The sequence below is a fragment of the Pseudochaenichthys georgianus genome, chromosome 14 (genome assembly GCF_902827115.2).
Source record: "Pseudochaenichthys georgianus chromosome 14, fPseGeo1.2, whole genome shotgun sequence".
Taxonomy (NCBI): domain Eukaryota; kingdom Metazoa; phylum Chordata; class Actinopteri; order Perciformes; family Channichthyidae; genus Pseudochaenichthys; species Pseudochaenichthys georgianus.
This window is the reverse complement of record NC_047516.1, coordinates 3958150-3984081: the sequence shown is the minus strand read 5'-3', so window position 1 is coordinate 3984081 and position 25932 is coordinate 3958150. Positions and strand designations below refer to the sequence as shown.

General features: G+C 41.8%; 2 protein-coding genes across 2 annotated transcripts in view; one reads left to right on the top strand and one right to left on the bottom strand.

The window, feature by feature from the left end:
• Positions 1 to 15073, bottom strand: part of LOC117458573 (CAP-Gly domain-containing linker protein 2-like) — a 50201-nt gene extending 35128 nt beyond the window's left edge. Inside the window, exons 1-2 of the mRNA XM_034099149.2 lie at positions 14626 to 15073; positions 10449 to 10662 (exon numbers count right to left, since the gene is read on the bottom strand). Coding sequence (XP_033955040.2) covers positions 10449 to 10563 — 115 coding nt within the window. The 5' untranslated portion in view covers positions 10564 to 10662; positions 14626 to 15073. The remainder of the gene's footprint in view (positions 1 to 10448; positions 10663 to 14625) is intronic.
• Positions 15074 to 22039: 6966 nt separating this feature from the next.
• Positions 22040 to 25932, top strand: cldn2 (claudin 2). The gene is made up of 2 exons (XM_034099644.2): positions 22040 to 22474; positions 24516 to 25932. The coding sequence occupies exon 2, from the start codon at positions 24524 to 24526 to the stop codon at positions 25316 to 25318; it is 795 nt and encodes a 264-aa protein (XP_033955535.1). The 5' UTR covers positions 22040 to 22474; positions 24516 to 24523; the 3' UTR covers positions 25319 to 25932.

The following is a 25932-nucleotide window of genomic DNA, read 5'->3' as shown; positions in this document are numbered from 1 at the left end:
ACAACAGAGCCTGCCAGCTAACCAATCAGAGCAGACTGGGCTCTGGTTTCAGACAGAGGGTGACAAGAGGTGCTGCAGCACAGGCAGTATGAGAACAATAAAGAGCTTTTGAACATTAAAACATGGAGACATGTAGAGACACTACATACTGATATACACCTGAACATCAGCAGGAGAGGACTCTTTAAAGTAGAGACACTACATGCTGATATACACCTGAACATCAGCAGGAGAGGACTCTTTAAAGTAGAGAGACTACATACTGATATACACCTGAACATCAGCAGGAGAGGACTCTTTAAAGTAGAGACACTACATACTGATATACACCTGAACATCAGCAGGAGAGGACTCTTTAAAGTAGAGACACTACATACTGATATACACCTGAACATCAGCAGGAGAGGACTCTTTAAAGTAGAGCCACTACATGCTGATATACACCTGAACATCAGCAGGAGAGGACTCTTTAAAGTAGAGACACTACATACTGATATACACCTGAACATCAGCAGGAGAGGACTCTTTAAAGTAGAGACACTACATACTGATATACACCTGAACATCAGCAGGAGAGGACTCTTTAAAGTAGAGACACTACATACTGATATACACCTGAACATCAGCAGGAGAGGACTCTTTAAAGTAGAGCCACTACATGCTGATATACACCTGAACATCAGCAGGAGAGGACTCTTTAAAGTAGAGACACTACATACTGATATACACCTGAACATCAGCAGGAGAGGACTCTTTAAAGTACAGACACTACATACTGATATACAGTTGAACATCAGCTGGAGAGGACTCTTTAAAGTAGAGACACTACATACTGATATACACCTGAACATCAGCAGGAGAGGACTCTTTAAAGTAGAGACACTACATACTGATATACACCTGAACATCAGCAGGAGAGGACTCTTTAAAGTAGAGAGACTACATACTGATATACACCTGAACATCAGCAGGAGAGGACTCTTTAAAGTAGAGACACTACATACTGATATACACCTGAACATCAGCAGGAGAGGACTCTTTAAAGTAGAGACACTACATACTGATATATACTAGGGATCGACCGATATGGCTTTTTCAAGGCCGATACCGATACCGATACCGATTATTAGTAATCAAGGAGACCGATAACCGATATTTGGAACCGATATACATTTGCAGTAAAATCAGAAAATCTTGGTGTCAAAATGTAGAATAACACAAACTCCAACACAACTCAACTTCTTTGAAATGCATTTAAGCATAGCCTATATTATGTTTAATGAACCTTTAAACATCTTACAACTGGTTTCCTCTCTGTGCCCTTTTCTTTAGTGCAGTCATCTGCAATGAGTTAGAGAGAGACAGGAAGTGGGGCTGCAGGCTGACATGCTTAACTAACAATAATGCTTACTTTATTATATCTGTCTATCTAGCATGAAATCCCAATAAATTGCTAGCAACTGCAAAACACTACTGCTAGCTAATGTTTGGCAAACTATTAAAAGTGAGGCTATTACAGTAGACCTAACGTTAGTCTAGTAGCCTCACTTCTAATATTTTGCTAAACATTTGCTAAATACATGTTGGCTAGCTAATGAGCTTCACATATCAACCTGAAAAACTGCGAGGCTCCACTCGCAGCACCCCCCCCCCCCCCCGCACCACAGTTACTCCGCTGCGAGACGCTGCACGCACCCCCAACTCTGACTGACCTCCCCCGTCCCTGTGTAACTGGGAAACTGATAGAATTGGATCAATAGATCGTGGTGTTTTTGCAACTTCAGCTGAGGGGATAGGGATGTTTATTGAACTTCGGCTTTCAACTGATTTACCTTCGAAACACATGTGTGGCTCTGCCGCTCAGCGCTGCCGCTTGTCTGTGTCTGCGTTCTTCGCACCTGCCTGTAATCTGAGAAGGTCTCGCCTCTATGGCTGGCTCCCGCCCGGAAAATCTTCAGTGTTGATTGACACTTCAGTAATAGCCTATCAGATAATGCTGTGGGCGGGACATTGCTTGTGTACAGAGAGTGGTGACTGCAGCCAGAGAAAAGGCCGCATCAGAGCCAAAGTGTTATCGGCAATATTATAAAAAAAAGGCCGATACCGATAATCGGTCAAATGCGGAATATCGGCCCCGATAATCGGCCAGGCCGATAATCGGTCGACCCCTAATATATACACCTCAACATCAGCAGGAGAGTACTCTTTAAAGTAGAGACACTACATACTGATATACACCTGAACATCAGCAGGAGAGGACTCTTTAAAGTAGAGACACTACATACTGATATACACCTGAACATCAGCAGGAGAGGACTCTTTAAAGTAGAGACACTACACACTGATATACACCTGAACATCAGCAGGAGAGGACTCTTTAAAGTAGAGACACTACATACTGATATACACCTGAACATCAGCAGGAGAGGACTCTTTAAAGTAGAGACACTACATACTGATATACACCTGAACATCAGCAGGAGAAGACTCTTTAAAGTAGAGACACTACATACTGATATACACCTGAACATCAGCATGAGAGGACTCTTTAAAGTAGAGACACTACACACTGATATACACCTGAACATCAGCAGGAGAGGACTCTTTAAAGTAGAGACACTACATTCTGAAATACACCTGAACATCAGCAGGAGAGGACTCTTTAAAGTAGAGACACTACATACTGATATGAACCTGAACATCAGCAGGAGAGGACTCTTTAAAGTAGAGACACTACATACTGATATGAACCTGAACATCAGCAGGAGAGGACTCTTTAAAGTAGAGACACTACATACTGATATACACCTGAACACCAGCAGGAGAGGACTCTTTAAAGTAGAGACACTACATACTGATATACACCTGAACACCAGCAGGAGAGGACTCTTTAAAGTAGAGACACTACATACTGATATACACCTGAACATCAGCAGGAGAGGACTCTTTAAAGTAGAGACACTACATACTGATATACACCTGCACATCAGCAGGAGAGGACTCTTTAAAGTAGAGACACTACATACTGATATACACCTGCACATCAGCAGGAGAGGACTCTTTAAAGTAGAGACACTACATACTGATATACACCTGAACATCAGCAGGAGAGGACTCTTTAAAGTAGAGACACTACATACTGATATACACCTGGACATCAGCAGGAGAGGACTCTTTAAAGTAGAGACACTACATACTGATATACACCTGCACATGTCACTAGCCTTTTGAATGCAGGACTTTTACTCGAAGTGTGTTTAACTCACTTTGAGCTGTGCCCACCTTCTGGCACAGTGAGGGCAGGAGACGTATAATTATTTAGTTGTAATGGAAACACAGAATACACCATGTGACCCTGGCAGCAGACCCATGATTTTGGGTTGCCGCGGCAACAGCAGAGCGAGGGCAGAAGGATCCTGAGCCGAGGGAAGAGAGGAAACACAAACCCTCACTTTCACTATTGTGCTCGGCCTCCTGCCACCACCCTCTGAATCCCACTATTCATCCGCTGCGTACAATGAGACCTCCACAGCTTCCTCCCCCCAATTATCACACACACACACACACACACACACACACACACACACACACACACACACACACACACACACACACACACACACACACACACACACACACACACACACACACACACACACACACACACACACACACACACACACACACACACACACACACACACACACACACACACACACACACACACACACACACACACACACACACACACACACACACACACACACACACACACACACACACACACACACACACACACACACACACACACACACACACACACACACACACACACACACACACACACACACACACACACCTTTAATTCTCACAATGGCTGTATCATCTTGTTCTTTTGTTTTAAATTGGGCTTATCAGGGCTGATGCTGAAGCTGTCCGTCCGAGCAGCAGATGGACGGGCCGAGCATCAATGTTTTTACTTCCGATTCATTTGCTGCCTTCAAATGTGCCCTGTGTGTTAGTGTAAGGGTCAAATCCTACATTTAAGGGGAACAAATCCACAAGTTTAAGCCGTTTTTCTCGTTAAAAATACGTTTATTTTTGTGAAAATTCCTTCCTACTCAATTATTTTCTTTAGGTTCAAGATTCTGATTTCATTGTTTATGTTGAACAGAATCAGATGCATCTTTTTTCTGTAACACCATGTTTTTTGTGTGTTATTAACAATTACCCGTTTGATTATCATTATATTTTTTTACGCAAAAATTGCACAAAATGCAGTTTTCAGACTCTCAAATGTGTCGTAGTAAATTGTATAAGAGGTAATGGGATGGACGTTTTTTTACTTTTTCTGACATTTTAAACACCATTAATTAATCCAGGAAATAATCTGCAGATTAAGCAATAATGAAAATGATCATTAGTTGCAGCTAGAGATGTCCCGATCCGATCACGTAATCGGGGATCGGAGCCGATCACGTGATTTTCAAAAGATCGTAAGAAAAAAATCGGGGATCGGGATTTTTTTTTATATAAAATATTATTTTTGTATTTAATGTTGCAAAACAAAAATGACCATGTTCACGTCTTAAAGTCATCCTGAGGACTTAGTTTTGGTTTAAAATGACACAACATCATGTATGTGTTGCTTTCTTTGGGCTTGTTTTCAGACCTGGTTGGTTATTCCTCTGAAATCTGGCAACAGAGTGGGCGCAGTGTCTGATAGTAACTAACTAGCTAACGAGAGGCTACGTTCAGCTGGTGACTCGGGAGTCGGGACAGAGAAAATGTCAGGAGTTTGGAAGTATTATGAAATTGAAAGCGAAGGCAGTGTAACAGCCAGATGCAATGTTTGCAAGGCGGAGGTTCTCTGGAAAGAACAGAGCTACGTTCAACACGACCAATCTAATACGCTACCTGAGAAACAAACACCAACAACAACACGACGAGTACACAGCGGCACCTCAGGGAACGGCACTGAAACAACCGACACTTTCAGAGACTTTCAAAAGGAAAGAGAAACTGCCCCAGAACAGTGAAAAGGCCAACACAATAACTAGATAGCTGAACTCATCGCGTTGGATGACCAGCCGTTATCTGTTCCTTTTTTTTTCTTAATGCATTGCATAAAGATCGGATCGGGAAAAATCGGTATCGGCAGATTGTCAAAATCAAATGATCGGAATCGGATCGGGAGCAAAAAAAGGTGATCGGGACATCCCTAGTTGCAGCCATTATGCATTTCCTTCATTTATTTCCATACTGCGAGGTTACAGGAGGTCTGAGCTTCACATGGACTCACATTGTCCGATAGTTCTCCGCCGAACAATGAAGGAAATTAAAGAGATTTATTCAAAAATGGTTGCAGGTGAGATTAAAACTGATTTCAATCTCTGTCACTCCATACGCGTGCCATGGTTTACCTTATTTTACATTCAACGAGGAAATAAGTCAGTATAAACCCATTCAACCATCCATTAAGGCACATGTGTCAAACTCGAGGCCCGGGGGCCAAATCAGGCCCTTGGTGGATTTAATTTCGGCCCGCAGGATAATGTTTAATTCCTATTAGATCTGGCCCGCCGGTATATTGCACGCACACCTTCCCTCCATCCTGAGGGTCTCCTCCGCTCAGAGCCTGAGCCCAAACATTGATGACCTTGCTCCCGAGATGAGATGCCAAGTATCTGAGCTAGCATCCCAGAGCAGCACACTGAGTTCAATGGATGCTTCCTTCTGCACTTTCTCTCACGACAGCAGGGCATGCTTGGTTTTCTCTCTGAGGGAAATAGTTTTGTTGAAGCTGTTGTTGGCCTGTGGAGAAATGTACTCATAAGAAATGATTCAGAAAAGCTGCAGATAGAGCCATAAGAAACGAATGCAACTGATTATTTAATGTTGTTTTTATAGGCAATAAGTTAAGCTTTGTTAGTTCCAGGTTTAATATGTGCAACAAGTTCATTTCAATAAGTTCTGCAGTAAACATTGAACCAGTCCGGCCCTCGACTAGTACCGTTTATTTTTATTTTGGCCCACTGTGTGTTTGAGTTTGACACCCCTGCTCTAAGGGAACACTTTTGCAGTTTTCTTACCCAGCATGCACCAGCTGTTAGGGCACAAACAAGTGGGTTCAGGCATGTGGCGTCAGATAAACAGCTCCATTATTCTGTGCATGAATTTGTATTTAACAACTTAATTTGCAAGGGCTTCACTAGCATGCCGTATTACCAGGTCATCGACCATTTAACAACTGAAATGACTATTACGGACACACCCTGAACATCAGAGGATGCAGTCTGTGTAATGAAGGAGCTCTCCCTGTAGTGTCACTGGGTGTGTCAGGGCATTGTGGGTAATTCTGCAAATAAAGGAGCAGCACTGATGAGCTGTCTGTCAATACTGGATCTCCAGGACGGTGCATCGCTGAGACGAAGCCCCTCTGGTGTTTAACTCGATGGTCAGCGTGACGCACACATTTCTCTCGGGCTATACGACTGAATTAGCCCTGAAAGCGTCTATAGACAAAATTAATATTCACATAAAACCACACATGGATTTATCCTTGACCATCAGCATGTCATCACATTTTCTGCAGTAAGCTTGGCTTTTAAAAGCTGCTCTTTAACTTGGAGTTCATCGTAAAGCTGCACAAATCAATATTCCTGCACAGGGAAATAAAACCCCACCCCACAGCTCCACTCAGCACGGGGAGGCTTTTAGGAGTCGTTAAGATAATTTCATTTAGTTTTATGGATGCAACTTTACCGTTTCAAGCTCAAAGAGGCATTTTCTTTGAGAGATCACTCCTTGCTGACACATTTCATAAAGATAAGGGGTTACAATGCCAATGATGTGCTTATAGCTTGTTGCACTACCATTAGGAAGTTCAACATAATGCAGCATTGAGGCATACGTGACAAGCAATCAGGAGGAATTAGTATTTTGGGTGCAGTAAGTGTCTGATCCTTTTGTCTCAGGGTCTATGCAGGAATCCTGAAGTCAGATGTAAAACCTTTTAAGACCCTTTCCATACATTTTAAGACCTCATCTCCACTTTGAGTTTTAACCGGTTGCCTTGGCGACACACTTTACCTCACATTGACTATATACAGTAATGATAGGCCTTCCTCCTTATCTTCCAACCATTTGGAGGCAAACTTGCATTTCCCCATAACGATGTTGCTTAGCAACCGGCGTAAACGGACCTTCGCGCTATCCAGCAGTGAGCGCGCGAAGTCCTGTTCAGATGACGTCAAACCCAACGGGATGCCATCAATAAACTCCACAGAATCACACTGCACACCTACGCCATGACTACATTCAGGCAGACTGTGGAACACAACCTCTCTGGACCATTTATAGACTTATTGAAAACACGCTACAAAATGTGACACCTTGGAAAATGCCGTTTAATACTTTTTAATAGCCTTCATTTTCGCTAAATTGATTGATCAACTTTTAATACTTTTTAAGACCCCGCGGACCCCCTGTGTCTCCAAAAATGCAACTTTCTACTCCTGTGACTGAGATATGTTGGTTCTTCCCAGGTCACTGGAGACACGTTGGAGGCAGATACAGAAAGGCTCAGATCCTCTCCTGTTTTCGCACATTGCCCACAGCTTCTCCTGGAGGAGGAACAGTTCTTAAACTGCAGCAAAGTAAAGTCTGCCAACTCCCGACACTGAGGCCCTTTATCACAATCTCCAGCTAAAGCCAACTAACAGGAGGCTGAGATTTGGAGTACGAGGCCAGGTCAGTGTCGAAACTAATCCCTCCATGGAATCACTGAGGCAGCAAACTGTTATCAGTGTTACTAAGCGTGGAAACGTGCCACAGCAGGGGCACACAGTACAAACATGAACCTGAAAAGGAGCAGAATAGGGCCCCTTTAAATCAGATTGATGTCTCGAAACATTGTCCTCAGTCTTAAGAGAATCATCTGTAATGTGAATCTCATTGGTCAAGTAAAGGATATTATTATACATATTTTAAATGTTGAAACTACATGCAGAAAGCACAGTATAGTGAGATGGAAGCTGCTCCTTGTGCACCATGAGTGTATTTTCATTGTGGATAAACAGGATGTGAGCAAGCTAATGAGTTCATGCGTGTTTAACCCACAGACAGCAGTCACGTTAGCATAGCAAGCTAACAGCTGCTAAAATGCTACGTTAAGGGATTAACTACATTGTGAGCTAATGTTCGAGATAAGGTCAGAAACATTGCAGATACGACTCCAGATGTTCTGCCTTCCACAGAGAGAGAGACAAACATATAATTCAACAGACAATAGAAATCTATTTTTGGTCACTCTCTTTCAAAATGCTAATACATGCCATTTAAAAAAACAAGGACAAGTATATGCTTCTTTTGATTTGAGATGTGTTTAGATAACTCAAAAAGCTCTCTCTTATTAACAGATATCACCAACGATTTGAAACTTTAGTTTGACTTTGGACAAGTATTCATACCTCATGACTTTTTCAATACATCCAAGCTAAGGTACAATATCAGACTTCACAATTTAATTACAATATCTATAGATATATATGGATGTTCTAATGGTTTAGATATGTTAAAGGTTTTCTATAAGTTCAGTTTTTCTGTACTCTTGGTTTATGTGCTTGTATACTTGTTTAATAGACATGCAGAATAAATTAAATGCATCTCAATCTAAAATAAAACACATGAACATAATGATCTGGAGTGGGATAGAAGTTATATCCAACTTATAATTGGCTGATAGAAAAAAACAAGACAAACCGTTAACATCTTATTAAGTAACATCGCTGACAGTGCACTAATTATAGACAGTGCATGAATCAGTCAATAAAACACTTCCTGTGTGGGAACAACTTCCCTGGCTCTCATGAAATTGCACAGTGGACATGGACCATGACTCACTGCTAGCTGAGTCTGATAGCAGCGTCTCTCACACACTGAGGACACGTATAGCAGCCAGAGCAGGCGTGCTGTTCCTCTGTTGTGTGACTGAGAGTGGAGCTGTAATTTAGCAGAAACTCAACTAACATGTGTGTGTGGAGCTGGCTGTCAGTGAGCTGAAGGCAGGGAGGATGAACACAGATTACCTTCTGCAGGCAGGCTGTAATTCTGATTCAGGGCGATTTCAGGGAAGCAGTTCAGTTGCTCTAAGGCTGACGTCGCGCATAAGCCTTGTTTCTACATTTCACCTTTTTATTTGGGATGTCTGATTAAAGATGATGCTTTAATTTGGTATAATGTTATAGCATCATTTTTATTTTATATTTATTTTATATGATAATTTTGTATCCCTTGTTTATTTTTATAGATTTTTTAACATTTTATTTAATATCTTATTTTGTATTGATTTTATTTATTTCAACACTTTTCATTTTTTGTACTTTTTCCCTTAAAGGTCCCATGTCATGGCCATTTCTACTGATCATAATTCCATTGTTGAGGTCGACTAGAATACATTTAAATTGTTCAATGTTCCAAACTCACATTGGTTTCTCAAACAGCATCTCTGTGTAGTATGTGTATTCACTCTCTGTCCTACCCGGCTTGTTGGAGTCTTGCAAATCATAACTATTGTTGTTTATTTTAGTATTATCCTATCGGAGGGAGAAAAGTGCTTGATTTTAGTGCTGTGGGAAATAAAACATATTTGCCTTAACGGCTTTATGAAAAAAAAACTTTTACTGCAAATAAAAAAATGCATTCTTCCCTGATACATAAAAGGTGCGATCTGGATGTACAAATACATGAGTCTGATAACAAGCACTAAATGCTGATATATAATGATCCACTAAAGTTTCATATGTGTTGTCGTTTATTTGCAAATCCAACAGATGCAGAGCAGCATTAGCTTTAGAGTCGCTTTCCTGTCCACCAGAAGAATATAAGAATAACTATATAGAAATATTCACTCTTATGTTTAGTGGTGGACATGTAACATGTGAGCTTTTCCTCTGAAACCGCCGTGAAACCAAAAGGATACTAAGATATACTTTGTTTCATAACGCCTGCTACATTCCACGTTATTCATATAACCCATTTTTAGTATTTTAAAACAGCATTAGTGCAGCCGTGAAAATGAAAAATCACGACACAAACTGTATAAAACCACGGAGTATGAAAATAATTATCACCACAGAAGCAATTATTCAAACCCCGGCCAAGTTGGACGAAGTCTGGGTCGAAAGCCTCTCGATGAGTACATAAATACACTGTTTTTTAAATATACAGTATTTTAAATGGAGACAGCGTGGCACCTTTCAAACGGCTGAAAGCTTTCACCATGTTGTAGATTAGACAGTAAAGGCAGAGGAAGTTACAGAGAGCAGCTTCTGTGCGTGTAATCGAATGCAGCTGTGCTCCCCTGAGTCATAAAACAAGCAAACCCTTTAAAAAAAAAACGAAATTCCCGTTTTTTTCCCAGGCGTCAGAAACAGGAAGTGACTTACTGTCTTTCGGGGGCACTGGGCTGGAGGTTCTTCCTGGCCCCCCCCCCGGTGAGGGGCTGGCGTGTTTGGGCCCCCGGCCGGGGATCTTCAGCCCGCTGGACTTCAACATGTTCATTCTGCAGGAGAGGGAGGACCTGAGAGCGGCTCCCCAGGGAGGAAGGCGGCACAGCGGGCACTAGATGAGGGAGTGGGGGCTGGCGCTCTCCATGGTTAGCTGGGGGGACAACAAGCAGACACAGAGAGAAACGAGAAGGATTTAGGGGGGGGGTTGCCTTAATCTGCCTGTCTCGCAAACAGACATGTTGTGTTTTGATCTAGCTATGTAAAGCACTTTGAGCTGCGTTTCCATGGAGACCCAAAGACCCAAAGAGACCCATAGAGGACCAAAGAGACCCATAGAGGACCAAAGAGACCCATAGAGACCCTAAGAGGACCAAAGAGGACCAAAGAGACCCATACAGACCCTAAGAGACCCAAAGAGGACCAAAGAGACCCAAAGAGACCCAAAGAGGACCAAAGAGACCCAAAGAGACCCAAAGAGACCCAAAGAGGACCAAAGAGGACCAAAGAGGACCAGAGAGACCCTAAGAGACCCAAAGAGGACCAAAGAGACCCAAAGAGACCCATAGAGGACCAAAGAGACCCATAGAGACCCTAAGAGGACCAAAGAGGACCAAAGAGACCCATACAGACCCTAAGAGACCCAAAGAGGACCAAAGAGACCCAAAGAGGACCAAAGAGGACCAAAGAGACCCAAAGAGGACCAAAGAGACCCAAAGAGGACCAAAGAGGACCAAAGAGACCCATAGAGACCCAGAGAGACTAAAGAGACCCAAAGAGACTAAAGAGACCCAAAGAGGACCATAGAGGACCAAAGAGACCCTAAGAGACCCTAAGAGACCCAAAGAGACCCATAGAGACCCAAAGAGACCCAGAGAGGACCAAAGAGGCCCAAAGAGACCCAAAGAGACCCAAAGAGGACCAAAGAGACCCAAAGAGGACCATAGAGACCCAAAGAGACCCTAAGAGACCCTAAGAGACCCAAAGAGGACCAAAGAGACCCATAGAGACCCAAAGAGACCCATAGAGACCCATAGAGACCCATAGAGACCCAAAGAGACCCATAGAGACCCATAGAGACCCATAGAGGACGAAAGAGACCCAAAGAGACCCAAAGAGACCCATAGAGACCCATAGAGACCCTAAGAGACCCAAAGAGACCCAAAGAGACCAAAGAGACCATAAGAGACCCTAAGAGACCCAAAGAGACCCATAGAGACCCATAGAGACCCATAGAGACCCAAAGAGACCCATAGAGACCCATAGAGACCCAAAGAGGACCAAAGAGACCCAAAGAGACCCTAAGAGACCCATAGAGACCCATAGAGGACCAAAGAAACCCAAAGAGACCCTAAGAGACCCATAGAGACCCATAGAGACCCATAGAGACCCAAAGAGACCCAACGAGACCCATAGAGGACCAAAGAGACCCAAAGAGACCCAAAGAGGACCAAAGAGACCCAAAGAGACCCATAGAGACCCAAAGAGACCCCATAGAGACCCAAAGAGACCCATAGAGACCCAAAGAGACCCATAGAGGACCAAAGAGACCCAAAGAGGACCATAGAGACCCATAGAGACCCAAAGAGACCCATAGAGACCCATAGAGGACCAAAGAGACCCAAAGAGGACCAAAGAGACCATAGAGACCCATAGAGACCCAAAGAGACCCAAAGAGACCCAAAGAGGACCAAAGAGGACCAAAGAGACCCTAAGAGACCCAAAGAGATCCAAGAGACCATAGAGACCCATAGAGACCCATAGAGACCCATAGAGACCCATAGAGACCCAAAGAGGAACAAAGAGACCCAAAGAGACCCATAGAGACCCATAGAGACCCATAGAGACCCAAAGAGACCAAAGAGACCCAAAGAGACCCATAGAGACCCATAGAGGACCAAAGAGACCAAAGAGAACCAAAGGGAACCAAAGAGAACCAAACCAATATTGTGGGTTGGTTTGTCGCTCAATGCTTTACAGGGATATTAAAACATTCATAAATATAAAGAAATAACAGGTAAATCAGCAGAATGATAGGGGAGGCGGGTTAAAAGATGCATGCTAATAGGTGACCAAGTCTCAAAACCTGTATAAATGGAGCAAAATGTTAAAATAGAGCTGCAACGAGTAGTTGATAACTTATTTGATAATTAATAAAAGGTTTTCATGCACAAATCAGGAGATGCTGATTCCAGCCTCTCAGATATCAATATGTCATGCATTTCTCTGTTTGATATCATTTCAATCTGAATATCTTTGGGTTTTAGATGAACAAACCAAGACATTTAAAGACATTACCTTGGACTTTAAAGACTGGGATGGACCTTTCTCACTAGGTCAAAGGATTGGCAGATTAATCAATAATGAAAATAATGGCTGGTTGTAGCACCAAGTAGATCAGGAAAAAGATTACAGTATACTCTATACAGTATCTCTATACTGTATTTTTTTCTCTTTCATGATGCGCCGCTGAAGATGGCCGCATTGTCTTTTGGCTCATAGTATATTTTAATGTTGTTTTAATATTGTCTGCTTATCTGTATTATTGTGTTGCATTGTTGGAGAAGCCTGTGACCTAAGATTTTCAACGACATAATTACTCTGTAGCTATGTTAGTTTGACAATAAAGAACCTTGAACCTCTAGCTGTTTGTTGTTTTCAGTAGAACAACGCAAAGGTCTTTTTTCTAAACGTCTGCAATTTCCAATCGTATATAATGATATTCTACATTTGTGGAGGTATTCATGGTAAAGTGCAGCAACACGGGGGGCAGGGCCCACTAGATACATCTGAGGGATCATCAAATGGTGATATATGTTCGACATGTATTCTCATTTCATCCTTTTTTCTTGAGATACATGTAGTACTTCTTCCTTGTCAGGCTTTTGAAATCCTTTAAATTAAACAATCTGAACTACTCCAATCCCCAATGAACCATAACAAAGAGTTGGTAACCGCTGATGTTAGAAGTCAAATTGGCCCTCTGGTGAGACTCTGACATTTACAATTCTGTTTTTTAATCCTACTTTACTCTCAAATATAAAGACACAACATCAACAAATCCTTTTGCAGTCTGGTTTTTTCCACCATAACAAGCTCTGTTGGCACCAATAACTTGAAGGGCTTCACTGGTAACACTGAGTGAAAAGTATCCAAGCACTGTGGGTTTATTTCTGGCTACAGTTGTGTCGTTGGCTGCTCATTACAGCAAACCAAAAAGGTAGAAACTAATGAGATGTGGGCTCGGTTTCAAAATAGTACTACCACTACGAGAAGCTCTACGTTTGAAGTTCAGTTTTGTCTTTGTTGTAGTTATATTAACCTATGTTGAGGCTATTTTTGACCAGTTTCATCTAAATTATATCCAGGTTATTTATTTAAGATAAGAGATAAGATAGTACTTTATCTCTTATCTTAACATCTGGAAATCCAGCTGTAGCATTAGGGGCCCTTAATAAGTATGATCATCATTACATGTGTCCCAGTAAATCCATCATTATTAACAACACCTCATTTATTCTCACATTCTTTCATGGTCAATTTATCAATTTAATAATAAGCCTGAGAGTGGGTGTAGGCTGGCACTCAAGTGGAGCATGGCCTACAAAGCAAGGCTCAAAGGCCATTAGGAAGATATAATGCTGTTATAGCCTACAATAAACAACACACATCTGGCTGAGGCTTTAAACTGCACAACAGGAAAGAAATGAAAGAGCAGATTTAAGGGATTTCATAATTTTCCATATGTAATACATATTAACATGGATTTAATTTTGAGAGCAATGAATCAATCCTGTTAAACCAATTGAGAATGATGGTTTTGTTGAAAGATAAGTCTAAAAATAAAAGGCCCCTGAGTGACGACTGGTGTTTCTTTATATAAACGAAGCTATTCTTCATGCAGGCCTGGATTAAATCTCAAATCCACACCTGATGTGGGTGAAAACAGCATGAAAGCATCGGGATGACAATGCGCACCTCCACAAAATGTAACAACGCCAGTTTGATCCATTGTTGTAGCTACTGCGGCAACGTGGTCCACACTGCCCTTCACATCAAACCCTCCCATGCAGAAAAGCAACAACATAAAAGCACATTAATGCATGAAAACACTCACCTCTTTATGTGGAAATTACAGTGTCCAAAGGGGGTGTCCGACAGCCGGCCAACTTTCAATGTTCTCACCAGGAGAGGGGGATTAGTGGCAGCCACTCCCTGGGATGCAAATATGGATGCTGAGCAGAAACTGAAAGGGAGAGTCGGCGTGGATGATGGTGTCAGCAATATACCGGTGATGGTTTAGCAGTATCGGCTCATTTCCCACCCAGAAGCATAGGTAAAAGCACAAAAAATTATCGACGGATTTCGCTGGTTTTGGTATCCGAACACTGACATGCAAGACCCGAATAGAAACTCAGCATCAGCAACACCCAAAAACAACTTTTCTGTTGTGTGGCTTTTATTAAAAACGCGTTGAAGTCTGCATTGCCGGATAATATTTGCTATTTTTTCGGCCTCTTCCCACTCTTGTCGGTGTTCCCCTGTTAGCACAGCCTCCTTGTGACTCAACCCACCGGCTACACTGAACAAAGGGGCTGGGAAGCAGAGCCTCCTGGGGGAAGAGATGAGAGTCAGTCTAGCTCATCTCAGTGACGTACTCCATTCACAAAAGAGGGGATTTACCATTACATGTGCTTTTCGATCAATATACATGACTCACAATGGATGACTCATTGGTATTGTTATTCGTTGGCATTCCCCTTTTCATTCGGCTTTAATTAAAATGGACAAAAAAATATTTAACGTAATATTATGGCACATTTATGACACGGCTCCCAGTGTTCCTCAACCGCTCTTGTCTGTGCATCTTCAAATAGAAAACAGCCCTAGTCTCAGTTGTTAAAGTTACAATTTCACAAACATGTAATAGTGTTTTAAACATTTAACATCTGCCGAAGATAAAAATGGTTACTAATGATTCATAATACGGTTTTAAACCACCACAAAACAAATTGTGTATATTCGCAAACACGTAGAAAAACTAAAATAGCCGATATTGTGAAAGCAGTTTGGTTTAGGATCCCTTTGAAATCGAAAACAGGCTATCTGTAGACAGCTAACCGGCTTATTTGAGATATCTGGAGCATAGTGAATATATGGAAGAATAATAAAGCCAATTTAGTGGTTTACACTCAATAGCCATGGTCAACACGTGAAGCCATAAAAACGCGTGGGCGACTCATTCTCATATTTCTCTGATGTTGTGGGTGGGGTCAAAAAGGACCACTTTGCCTTTTCCGGCTCCATTTAAAAGGCTCGGGTTGGTCAGAGAAGCAAATAAAGTTTACTCTGATTGGTCAGTTTTCTGCTGCTGGGAGGGCCCCAGTTTGACAGCTGTACCGGGAAATAAAGGAATATAATACCACCATTCATTATTAATACACGTATATGATAATGAATAGCACATGTGCAAGTGATTATCATTGTCTATTAAGGATTTAAGCACATTCTGTATTTATTGAATGGCCAATTTCAACTATTACATTTGTTTTAAATATTCTCTCTTGCCTTGTGTCTATCTTGGTACACAATCTTTGTATCTACACAGTATATTTCAGCTTAACTAGTCAACATTATTATCTCTGAATTCAATGACTATAGGCCTACGAAGTGTGATAGGTTGACCCACAGATAATTATCCTCAGTCTCCCTCGTCTCTCAAGCGTTTAAGCATCTTTCATTTGGTTTTATGGCCTGCTTCTTTGATCGGTCTCACTGGTCTCATTAACTCCATCCCCAGCCACAGGAGGCTGCTATTTTCAGTGAAAAGCTCTGATAGCTCCACTGGTTGCTAACTTTCCAGTGCCAAAGATAGACGAAGTTAGCAGTACATCCAGACAGATAACATGAGTGAAGGTTGATCCATGTCTGCAGGATGTGCTAATGCATTAGCTTTGTTATTGTTATCATAATCAACCAAGCATTATCCAGTACTAAACCTATAGAAGAGTGAAGAGTTACAGCTGGTACACTCTCAGGTGGATTTCCACTCTCTATTGAACGAGGAAACAGAGCGATTGCATCATAAGGATCAGATTTAAAGGAGGATCAGTCAGTGATTAAGTTTGATGCATATATTATGCAGCTTGTCTACAAAAATAACTCACAGGTAATTTTTGTTTTTCGTTGTTGAAATGTTGCAGTTTTTTCTGTCAGCCACTAGATGACCCTGCAGTGCTGTAAACAAGTCCACATATGTATGTCACATATGTCTGTCTCATTAGATGGTTCACAGAAGTGCTTCAGTGCCTTGCTCAACGGCAGGGCAGGAGGTGAACTGAGACCTCTCCAAGTAGCAGTCCACACTCCATATTTTAGGTCTGGTCGGGGACTTGAACCGGCGACCCTACAGCTCCCAGTCCAATCCCCTACTGACTGAGCCACTGCCGGCTACTACACTTAGATTAAAATGTTATGCTGCCCAGCAACCTCTGAATAAACATATTTAAGTATTGCATGTATAAAAGGGGTTTTATCAAGTCGTATTCCTTTTTAATATTCAACATCAATCAAATAGACTAATGTAAAACACAAGTATTATAACTCGTCTTTACACTATGTAACATGTTTAAGAGGCTGAACACATTGTGTGAAGACAGATGGGATCTGAAAAGTATGCACTGATATTTTTCACTCAACAGATATGAGTTTTAAAAAGTTTAGTTAGGAGAATATGAAATAAAAACTCAATTAGAAAATATCCAAAAATAAAACACAGTTGCGTTGAATTATTGAGTATATCAATTTAGTCCTTTTCTTAATTCCTCAGATATCGTAACATAATGGTTCATCTCAGGACATTTAAGTCAAGTGAATACCTTATTAAACCAAAAACCATCAATCATCCCCACATCTCATTTAACACCCTTTCAAACTGTACATATTGTATCAGAGTACTGGCACACATGAAGAACTGCAGTACATATACAAAGAACAGACACTGAACATGTATTGCGTGTGCCAGGTGTGATCCATGTGGGGGGAGGGGCACATAAGAGCGGGGGGAAACACATCTAGTGTGTGTGTGTGTGTGTGTGTGTGTGTGTGTGTGTGTGTGTGTGTGTGTGTGTGTGTGTGTGTGTGTGTGTGTGTGTGTGTGTGTGTGTGTGTGTGTGTGTGTGTGTGTGTGTGTGTGTGTGTGTGTGTGTGTGTGTGTGATCTAGCATTACTATACTTGTGGGGACCTAAATCTGTTTACATAGTCACGTGTGGGGACTGGCTTCCCTTATGGGGACAAAATGGAGGTCCCATGAGGGGGATCATTAATTTTAGGGTGAAGACTTGGTTAGGGTTAGGGTTAGGCATGTGTTGGTTATGGTTAAGGTTAGGATAAGTCTCCAGGAAATGCATGTAAGTCAATGTAATGTCCCCTGAAGTGATGTATACATGGTGTGTGTGTGTGTGTGTGTGTGTGTGTGTGTGTGTGTGTGTGTGTGTGTGTGTGTGTGTGTGTGTGTGTGTGTGTGTGTGTGTGTGTGTGTGTGTGTTTTATCTGATCCGGATGGAGCGGGAACACCATGGGTGTTTCAAAGTTGACCGAATCATCCAAAACTCAATGAAAGTGGTGATCAGCCATGTCATATGTTCAAATGTCTCCTGTGAAGGATACCATGAAGCCTGAATGCAATCGAATGTAAAACACAAAAGTTATGATTGATGAAAGAAGTAAATCGGTCAGATTTGTTTCCCATCATCACTTTTATATATGTGCTGTAAAACTGTACAGAACCCTTCAAACTGCCACATTATCACCATCTAGCGACAAGAGCCACTAACTGCACCCTCCTATCCGGTAACAAAATAAGGATGAGTGAGGAGATAATCTGCAGGTGGAGATGGGAGAAAGCTATTTTTATAAAATGTACGTGCTTTTAAAATAAGAGGGATAAGATGATGAAGATACCATTATGAGTTTCGGGAAGTCTTTTCGGCACAAATACAACCAACACCTTGTTTGAGAAACACTGACACGCTGAGTCTCGCCCGGCATCAGTGCATGACTTCCCTAATGCTCTTGTGCCTCCATAGGAGAACATTCCTAAAGCGAAAATCTTGTAGTAATCCTTCCCAGAAGAGTGGAGGCTGTTACAGTAACAGACACATGCCCATTGTTGAGAAATGACACGTTTAACATGTAAGGGTGTAATGTTTAAAGGTCCACATATTTTTGGAGATATGATTAGATTAGATTAGATTAGATTAGATTACTTTATTGTCATTACAAAAATGCAAGCACAGTGTAACGAAATTTAAGGATGGTCTAACCAGATCGCAAAACAGTCAGTTACATACACACTTATCAGAAGTATATACCAAAAACAAAAATAAAGGTAAATAGATGGGAAATGTATAAATAGGAATAAATACACAGATAATAATAAATAAATACAGTGAATACAGAATTGCGCTTCAGCACAGCACACGACAACAACTAGGCAGTATGGGACAGCGTGGGGTTCATTGTCAGCAGTCTGACTGCTGAAGGGAAGAAGCTGTGCGTAGTCCTGTTGGTTCTATATGGTGTGTGTTTTAGAGATATTACCAAGGTTATAGTACCAACAATGTGTCTATTTAGCGCTACCAATATATTCTATGTTTTATTTTGATTTATTTCATCTCACTTTATGGTTTTATTTGCACACACATAAGAAAAATGTAGAAACCTGACATGAGAGGCCAAGGAGCAAAGGGTGTTCCTTCCAAAGATAACAAATAAACATAATTTATCAAAAATACAACTAGGCTAAATAAAAGAAGAAATATCAAACAATCAGTCGACAAAAATCTAAAAGAAATCAAGAACAACAAAACAGAGCAAAAGAAAAAGTGAGAACCATAAGTGTATATAATGTATACACACCACAAGATATAATTAGACATCATATTTTGTTGTAATACCAATTTCCAAGACAAGGATACTAGGCCGTGATAACTCTCACTCATTGACAGTAAACTGTTGGAGAACTACATGTTCCTATGACAACATAAAGAACCATCAGCCGTCACGACAGAGTAACAAAGAGTCACGAGCTGACCTGAGCCGCCTTCTTAACATGCAGAGAATGCCCCTCTGTGATTCTGCTGATTCATAATAAAAACTCAGTGTTTGAGAGCGTGTGGACGTTGCCCTCTGGTTCTGTGGCGGAGGGGAAGTGACTGGATTAAACCATAATCCCATTATGATGCTGCTGCAATGTGGGCGCCGGTCTGAGGGATTAGAAAGCAAAGACTGGAGCTTCAGGACGGGATCAGCAGCGAACTGTGTGTCCAGAACCGCTGACACTGATATATACACTGACCGATGAAGGAGGGAACATCTGGAGGTACTCTGACATGGTAGGATTTATTTGTTGTTGCCATGTTTTTTATAGCTCTCAGGATCAGCAGCTGATGGAGGATGATGCCAAACAGGCAGCCAAGTTTGGTCTCAGTTTAAATGAGCAATACATTCACTATAAAGTATGACAGGATTGTGTACACTGAAAAAACGGAAAGTTGACTCTATTAGGTTGGTTGAAAGCAATACAATTAAGTTGAGCCTGTTTATTTAAACTTGATATTAATGCTTTCAACTAAACCAGTGGTTTTCAAACTGTGGGGCGCGACCCCTGGTGGGTCGCGGAGGTACTGCAGGGGGGTCGCGGGAAGATTTTTTTATTTTATTATTTTCTCCTTTTAGCTTTGTGAAGCACCTTGAGATGACGTTGTTTTTAAAGTGCACCTATATAAATCAAATGTATTATTATTATTCAATTGTAAACAAACACTGCTCGGAAATAGCTGTGGGCATAATGCTGCCTTTTGCAACATCCTACTTGTGTGAGATAGGCTTTTTCTGCTGTTGCTGCCATCAAAACGAAATACAGATCAAAGCTGAACATTGAGAATGAACTGAGAGGGGCAGTCTCAAAACAACAGCCCCGCTTTGAGAAGATCTGCAAGGGAAAGCAAGCACACACAAGTCATTGATAAGCTAGTGTGGAATAGGAATGGTAAAGTGATGTGATCGTTTGCAACCTGCAGTAGAAATAGTAGTTAATTAATATATTTTCCTTAAAGAAATTTGAATTAAAAAATCTACTACTCAGGGAAGAAGGCCAACCAGTTTTAATTAATTCACAGTATCTATTACAAGCACTTTTGTTCATGTGTAATCCATAATGAAATATACAATTATAGTTGGATCTTCTTATTATTAGCAGAGAAAATGTAATGTTTTTACAACAATATACAATTAATCCTACCAATATAGATGGGAACCGGGTTGGGGGGGTCCCGAAAATATTTCCAATACCCAAGGGGGTCGCGACTGAAAAAGTTTGGGAACCACTGAACTAAGCTAATACAGTTATGTGAAATCTGTTGACATAACACATTTCATCCAAAAAGTCAACGTTTCCGTGTTTTCCGTAGGTATTCTCCGATGTGCCATTCAAAATCACTAGGTTTGTTTAGACCAGATATGCGTGGATTATGAGACAGTGGGCTCGGGGTGCAGATATGCAACATGCCCATGATCTTACGGAGTTGCAAGACAGATAGAATGTAAAGGTTTTTCTTTTAAAGTTGTTTTGTGGTCATTTTGTTTAATTTGATAGTAGTGTCATGTCTCTTTGTGATCACATCATGTGTCTTTGTTGACATGTTGTCTAATTAAGTGTATCTTTGGAGACATGTAGTGCTGCTCTGTGGTCATTAAGCGTCACTTCTTAGTCATTGTGGGTCTGTGTGGTCATTTCGTAGCACTTTGTGTTCATAGAGTGTCAGTTCTTCATCACTTTGTGTTCACTTTGTATCTCTTTGCAGTCATGTGTGTCTCTTGTGGTTATTTGTGTGTGTGATTTAGTAATTTCTGTCTCTGTGTCCTTGATTGTTATATTTCACTCTGTGGTCCTTTTGTCTCCTTGTCATCGTTATGTGTCCCTTTGTGGTCTAATCGTCTCGGTCCCTTTGTAGACGTTATACTGTATGTGCAAACACTCCAGTCTGTCTTTCCGGGGAGAACCTCTCTGTTGTGAATCCCCAAATGAAAGATATGAAAAGGAATAAGACTCGATGAAACTTAATTTAGATAGAAAATAATTATTTCAAGAGAGAAAAAAGATCCTCATTGTCCTTGCTCCAGGCTGGTTAACTCCCGTTCTCATTTTAATTTCAAATACAAAAATGTTCACAAGCTATTTTGGGATTCCTGCGGAGACACTTTCCCCGTAACATGAAAGGATCGCTTTTTTTTCTTCCATTAAAGTAATATGACGCCTAAATCTTTTGCTGAATTAAACATTTCCCACTCAACCATAGAGAAAACTAATATCCTGAAATATTCATCTTCTTTCAGGGATCTGTTCTCCAGACTGAGCCGTCTGTTTCGGAGAGATGACCAATGAGAGAATGATTAACCAATGATGATGCATGTGTGTGTGTCACTGTCACCGTGTGTGTGTGTGTGTGTGTGTGTGTGTGACGGGAGGTGAAGGTCTGGATGAGGGGCAGAGACAATGACAGAGGCAGTCACATCTATTATTGCTGCTTTGAGTGGAAAGTCTTTTACAACAGGCGGCATATCAGAACTCAAAGGATTGTATTTCTTCATCAGAACATCTTTTCTTGGCTCCCTTTGGTCCAACGCAGCCAGCACAGTAAGTGCTTATTAAAAGTACAGCAGTGACACAACAGCTGCGACTATGTCAAGGTCTGAGGAGGCAGTCAGAGTCTGAGACAGCACGTAGGAAAACACATATTTCTTGTTGCTGGAAGAAGCCGGAAAACAGAAGGAAAACAGGAACATCGAGGAGGGTCTGAACACCTCTGCTCCATCCTCTGCTCCAGCTGCAACTTCAGATCCCGAACGAAACACAGAATCACACCCTCAGCGAGTCATTCATCAGCTGCTGCTGCAATAACAGGTAATGCATTTCATTTGGCAGCAAGTGTGTGTGTGTGTAGTGGTACATATTAATGTTTTGAGTGGATGAGGTACAAGCAGAGGACACATAAGGACACACAATGTTCCAACAGGATGTTTCCGTAGTAGATTACTGTACATATTTTCATAGTTTAATTACGCACTTTATCTTTTAACATCTCGGCTAATTTGCTAACATTATGGGAACGCTGGACAACGTCAGTTTAAAAGGTAATGTTTTATTTGGTTGAAGGGTTTTACAGAGAGGGTTCTGGACATCGAACGGGGTCAAAGACCAACAAAGTAATCGATTTGCGCCATGTTTTTAAGAATAAAGTGTGAGCACAAGCCGCTCTGGAACAATCTGAATATACTGAATATTGATAGGAATGAAACTGGAAGGTTTGAGGAATGGAAGGGGTGTCAAAGGGGAGATTTCTGACCTCGAATATGAGAAACAACTAGGTTCAACATTCTTGTTTCCTTTGTTGACTTTGAGAGTTTTTACAGATGGGATTTTGGATATCTTTTGTAAATGCCGTCAGATTCCTGCTGTTTTTTCGTTTTAAAATGTGATCAAATCCAGGCTATGGATAATAGATAACATACCCCTCATTGGAAACCTAAATAATATAAAAAAGGATTAGAAATGGAAACGTAAAACTGCTAAAGTGGAGATTTCCGTCTCTGAATATGAGAAAAAAGGACTTTTGAGAAAACAGTCTTTCGAGATATGTAATGTAAAATCCATGCATTTTCGACACTGCAGCTGGTCAAATGTATCACCACGATACTTCCCCTGTTACTTACTTACACTGAAAGTATAGGCATTAATGATTGCTTCTACTTTTCAAAATTGGATTACATTGGCTTGTATATGTTTGTACCTTTACTTAAGAGACATTTTTAATCAATTCAAGAGTGTTACTTGACATTTTAATTCTACTTTTGAGTAAAACATGTGAGTACTTCCCCCCCCACTGCAAAGCTAAGCTGTTTACTGACGCGTGCTTGTGTTGCAATAGTGAGTCAGTTCGTCCACCATAACGTCTGTATCAGCGTTTCTGATTTAAAAGCTACAGCGGTGGGTTTGTCTCGCCTCACTCGGTCGGTGACAGGTGGCTGGACTCTGCCAATGTTTTCCAGACAGTTAATGCCGAGGTAACGCCGTATGTTACACACTGTCATTAACAGAAGACGAGTAAAGACCTCTCACGTCGTAAACAGTAATTTTGAGTGAGATAACAGCCATTTCTGACATCGCCCTCTCAGGGGAAATAATGACCAAATGATATCAACAAACCGAAATGGCAATTACACCAAAATAAATGTCAACACTTATAGAATGTATTCAGCTCGTTTGAAAGCTGCTACAGTAAACTTGATACTGTTTGCATTCGATTTCACCTTCGAACAAACATCGTCTATCGACTACTTTATTTTAAAATGTGTTAATCTTATACTTTATGTATACTGTTATTCAAAAATGTGCAGCAGTAAAGAAAAATACATTTTCATATGAATGTATTGAAGAAGCAGCCACTCATAAGATGAAAGCATTGTCAAAAAGTATATGTTTCGGGATTTAAAACGCTAATATAGGATTGAAAAAAAAGTGGCTTTGATTTTTATTGAAAGACTATGTTCGGCTGACGTTACGCATCCATTGATTTGTTACAGGAACTAAATTATGACATTAATTATTACATCCACTGTCTCGACACAAAGGACAATGCTTTTGGGTCAGTCCATTAAATAATGTGGCTTTAATTGTGTTGACGGACTAATGTGTTTCGCTTTCTTCAAATTCAATAGCATGGCTTCGAATCTAGATGTTGACACTTTTACAGGAACTACATTTTGGCATTACATCCATTGTCTAAACACAAACAACAAACAATGACAACATTTTGCTTTTGTGTCTCCTCCATCCCAGTTCTTCTTGGATGTTGAAATCAATACAGAAACTGAATGTTGACATTATTAAATGCATCCACTGTCTAAACACATATGTCAATGCTTTCTGCTGTCCTCCATCCCAGTCGTTGCCATGGCGTCGGCGGCTCTGGAGCTGATGGGTTTCTTCCTGGGTCTGCTGGGTCTTTTGGGCACCACGGTTGCCACGGTGCTCCCGTACTGGCAGATCTCGGCGCACATCGGCTCCAACATCGTGACGGCGGTGGCCAACATGCGGGGCCTCTGGATGGAGTGTGTGTTCCAGAGCACGGGGGCCTTCCAGTGCGAGACCTACAACTCCATGCTGGCGCTGCCCCCCAACCTGCAGGCGTCCCGCGCGCTCATGGTCATCTCCGTGGTGCTCTCCATCCTCGCTATAGCCATGGCCGCCCTGGGGATGCAGTGCACGCTCTGCCTGGAGGGGTCCGGAGCCGTGAAGAGTCGAGTAGCAGGAGCCAGCGGGGGGATGTTCTTATCCGCTGGCTTCCTGTCACTCATCCCGGTCGCGTGGACCACCCATGAAGTGGTCCAGACCTTCTACCAGCCCAACGTGCCCACCAGCATGAAGTTCGAGCTGGGGGAGTCTCTGTACGTGGGCCTGGCCTCCTCGCTCATCTCCATGCTGGGCGGGGCCATGCTGTGTGTGTCGTGTTGTGAGGAGCAGGGAGGAGGAGCGGGGGGGAGGCGGCTCGGGGGGGGAGGGTACCCGTATCCTGGGGTCCCGGGACAGGGGGCACGGATGACCACACAGACGTACCACAACCCCATGCTGCAGGCGGGGGGCGAGAACAGGCTGAGAACCACCAGCCACAGCTCGCAGGCCAGCGCTCAGGCAGGGCAGGGCGGCAAGAAGCCCGCCGCAGGATATGACATCACAGGATACGTCTGAGGCCACTCCGTCACACCTTTAAATGTGGCTCCGTGGCAACTTTTATTATATGTATTTTTGTATTTCTGCGCATTTATGGACAAACTGAACACACAACTTACTCTGTGGGGGGTCTTTAATTTGTTTAAGGGGCCCTATTATAATTGTTTGGGTTTTCCCTTTCCTGTAGTGTGTTATATAGGGTTTTTGTTCATGTAAATGGTCTGAAAAGGCTACCATTGGACTCCTTTGTTTACTTTCGTAACAAAGTGACATCACTATGTAACACTCGCGTGCTTCCATTAGCTATAGCGTACGTGATAGGCTAAGGGGCGGGACATCTCTAAGCGCTTGATCAATCACAACAGAGCCGGCCAGCTAACCAATCAGAGCAGACTGCACTCTGGTTTCAGACAGAGGGTGACAAGAGGTGCTGCAGCACAGGCAGTATGAGAACAATAAAGAGCTTTTTGAACATTAAAGCATGGAGACATGTAGAGACACTACATACTGATATACACCTGAACATCAGCAGGAGAGGACTCTTTAAAGTAGAGACACTACATACTGATATGCACCTGAACATCAGCAGGAGAGGACTCTTTAAAGTAGAGACACTACATACTGATATACAC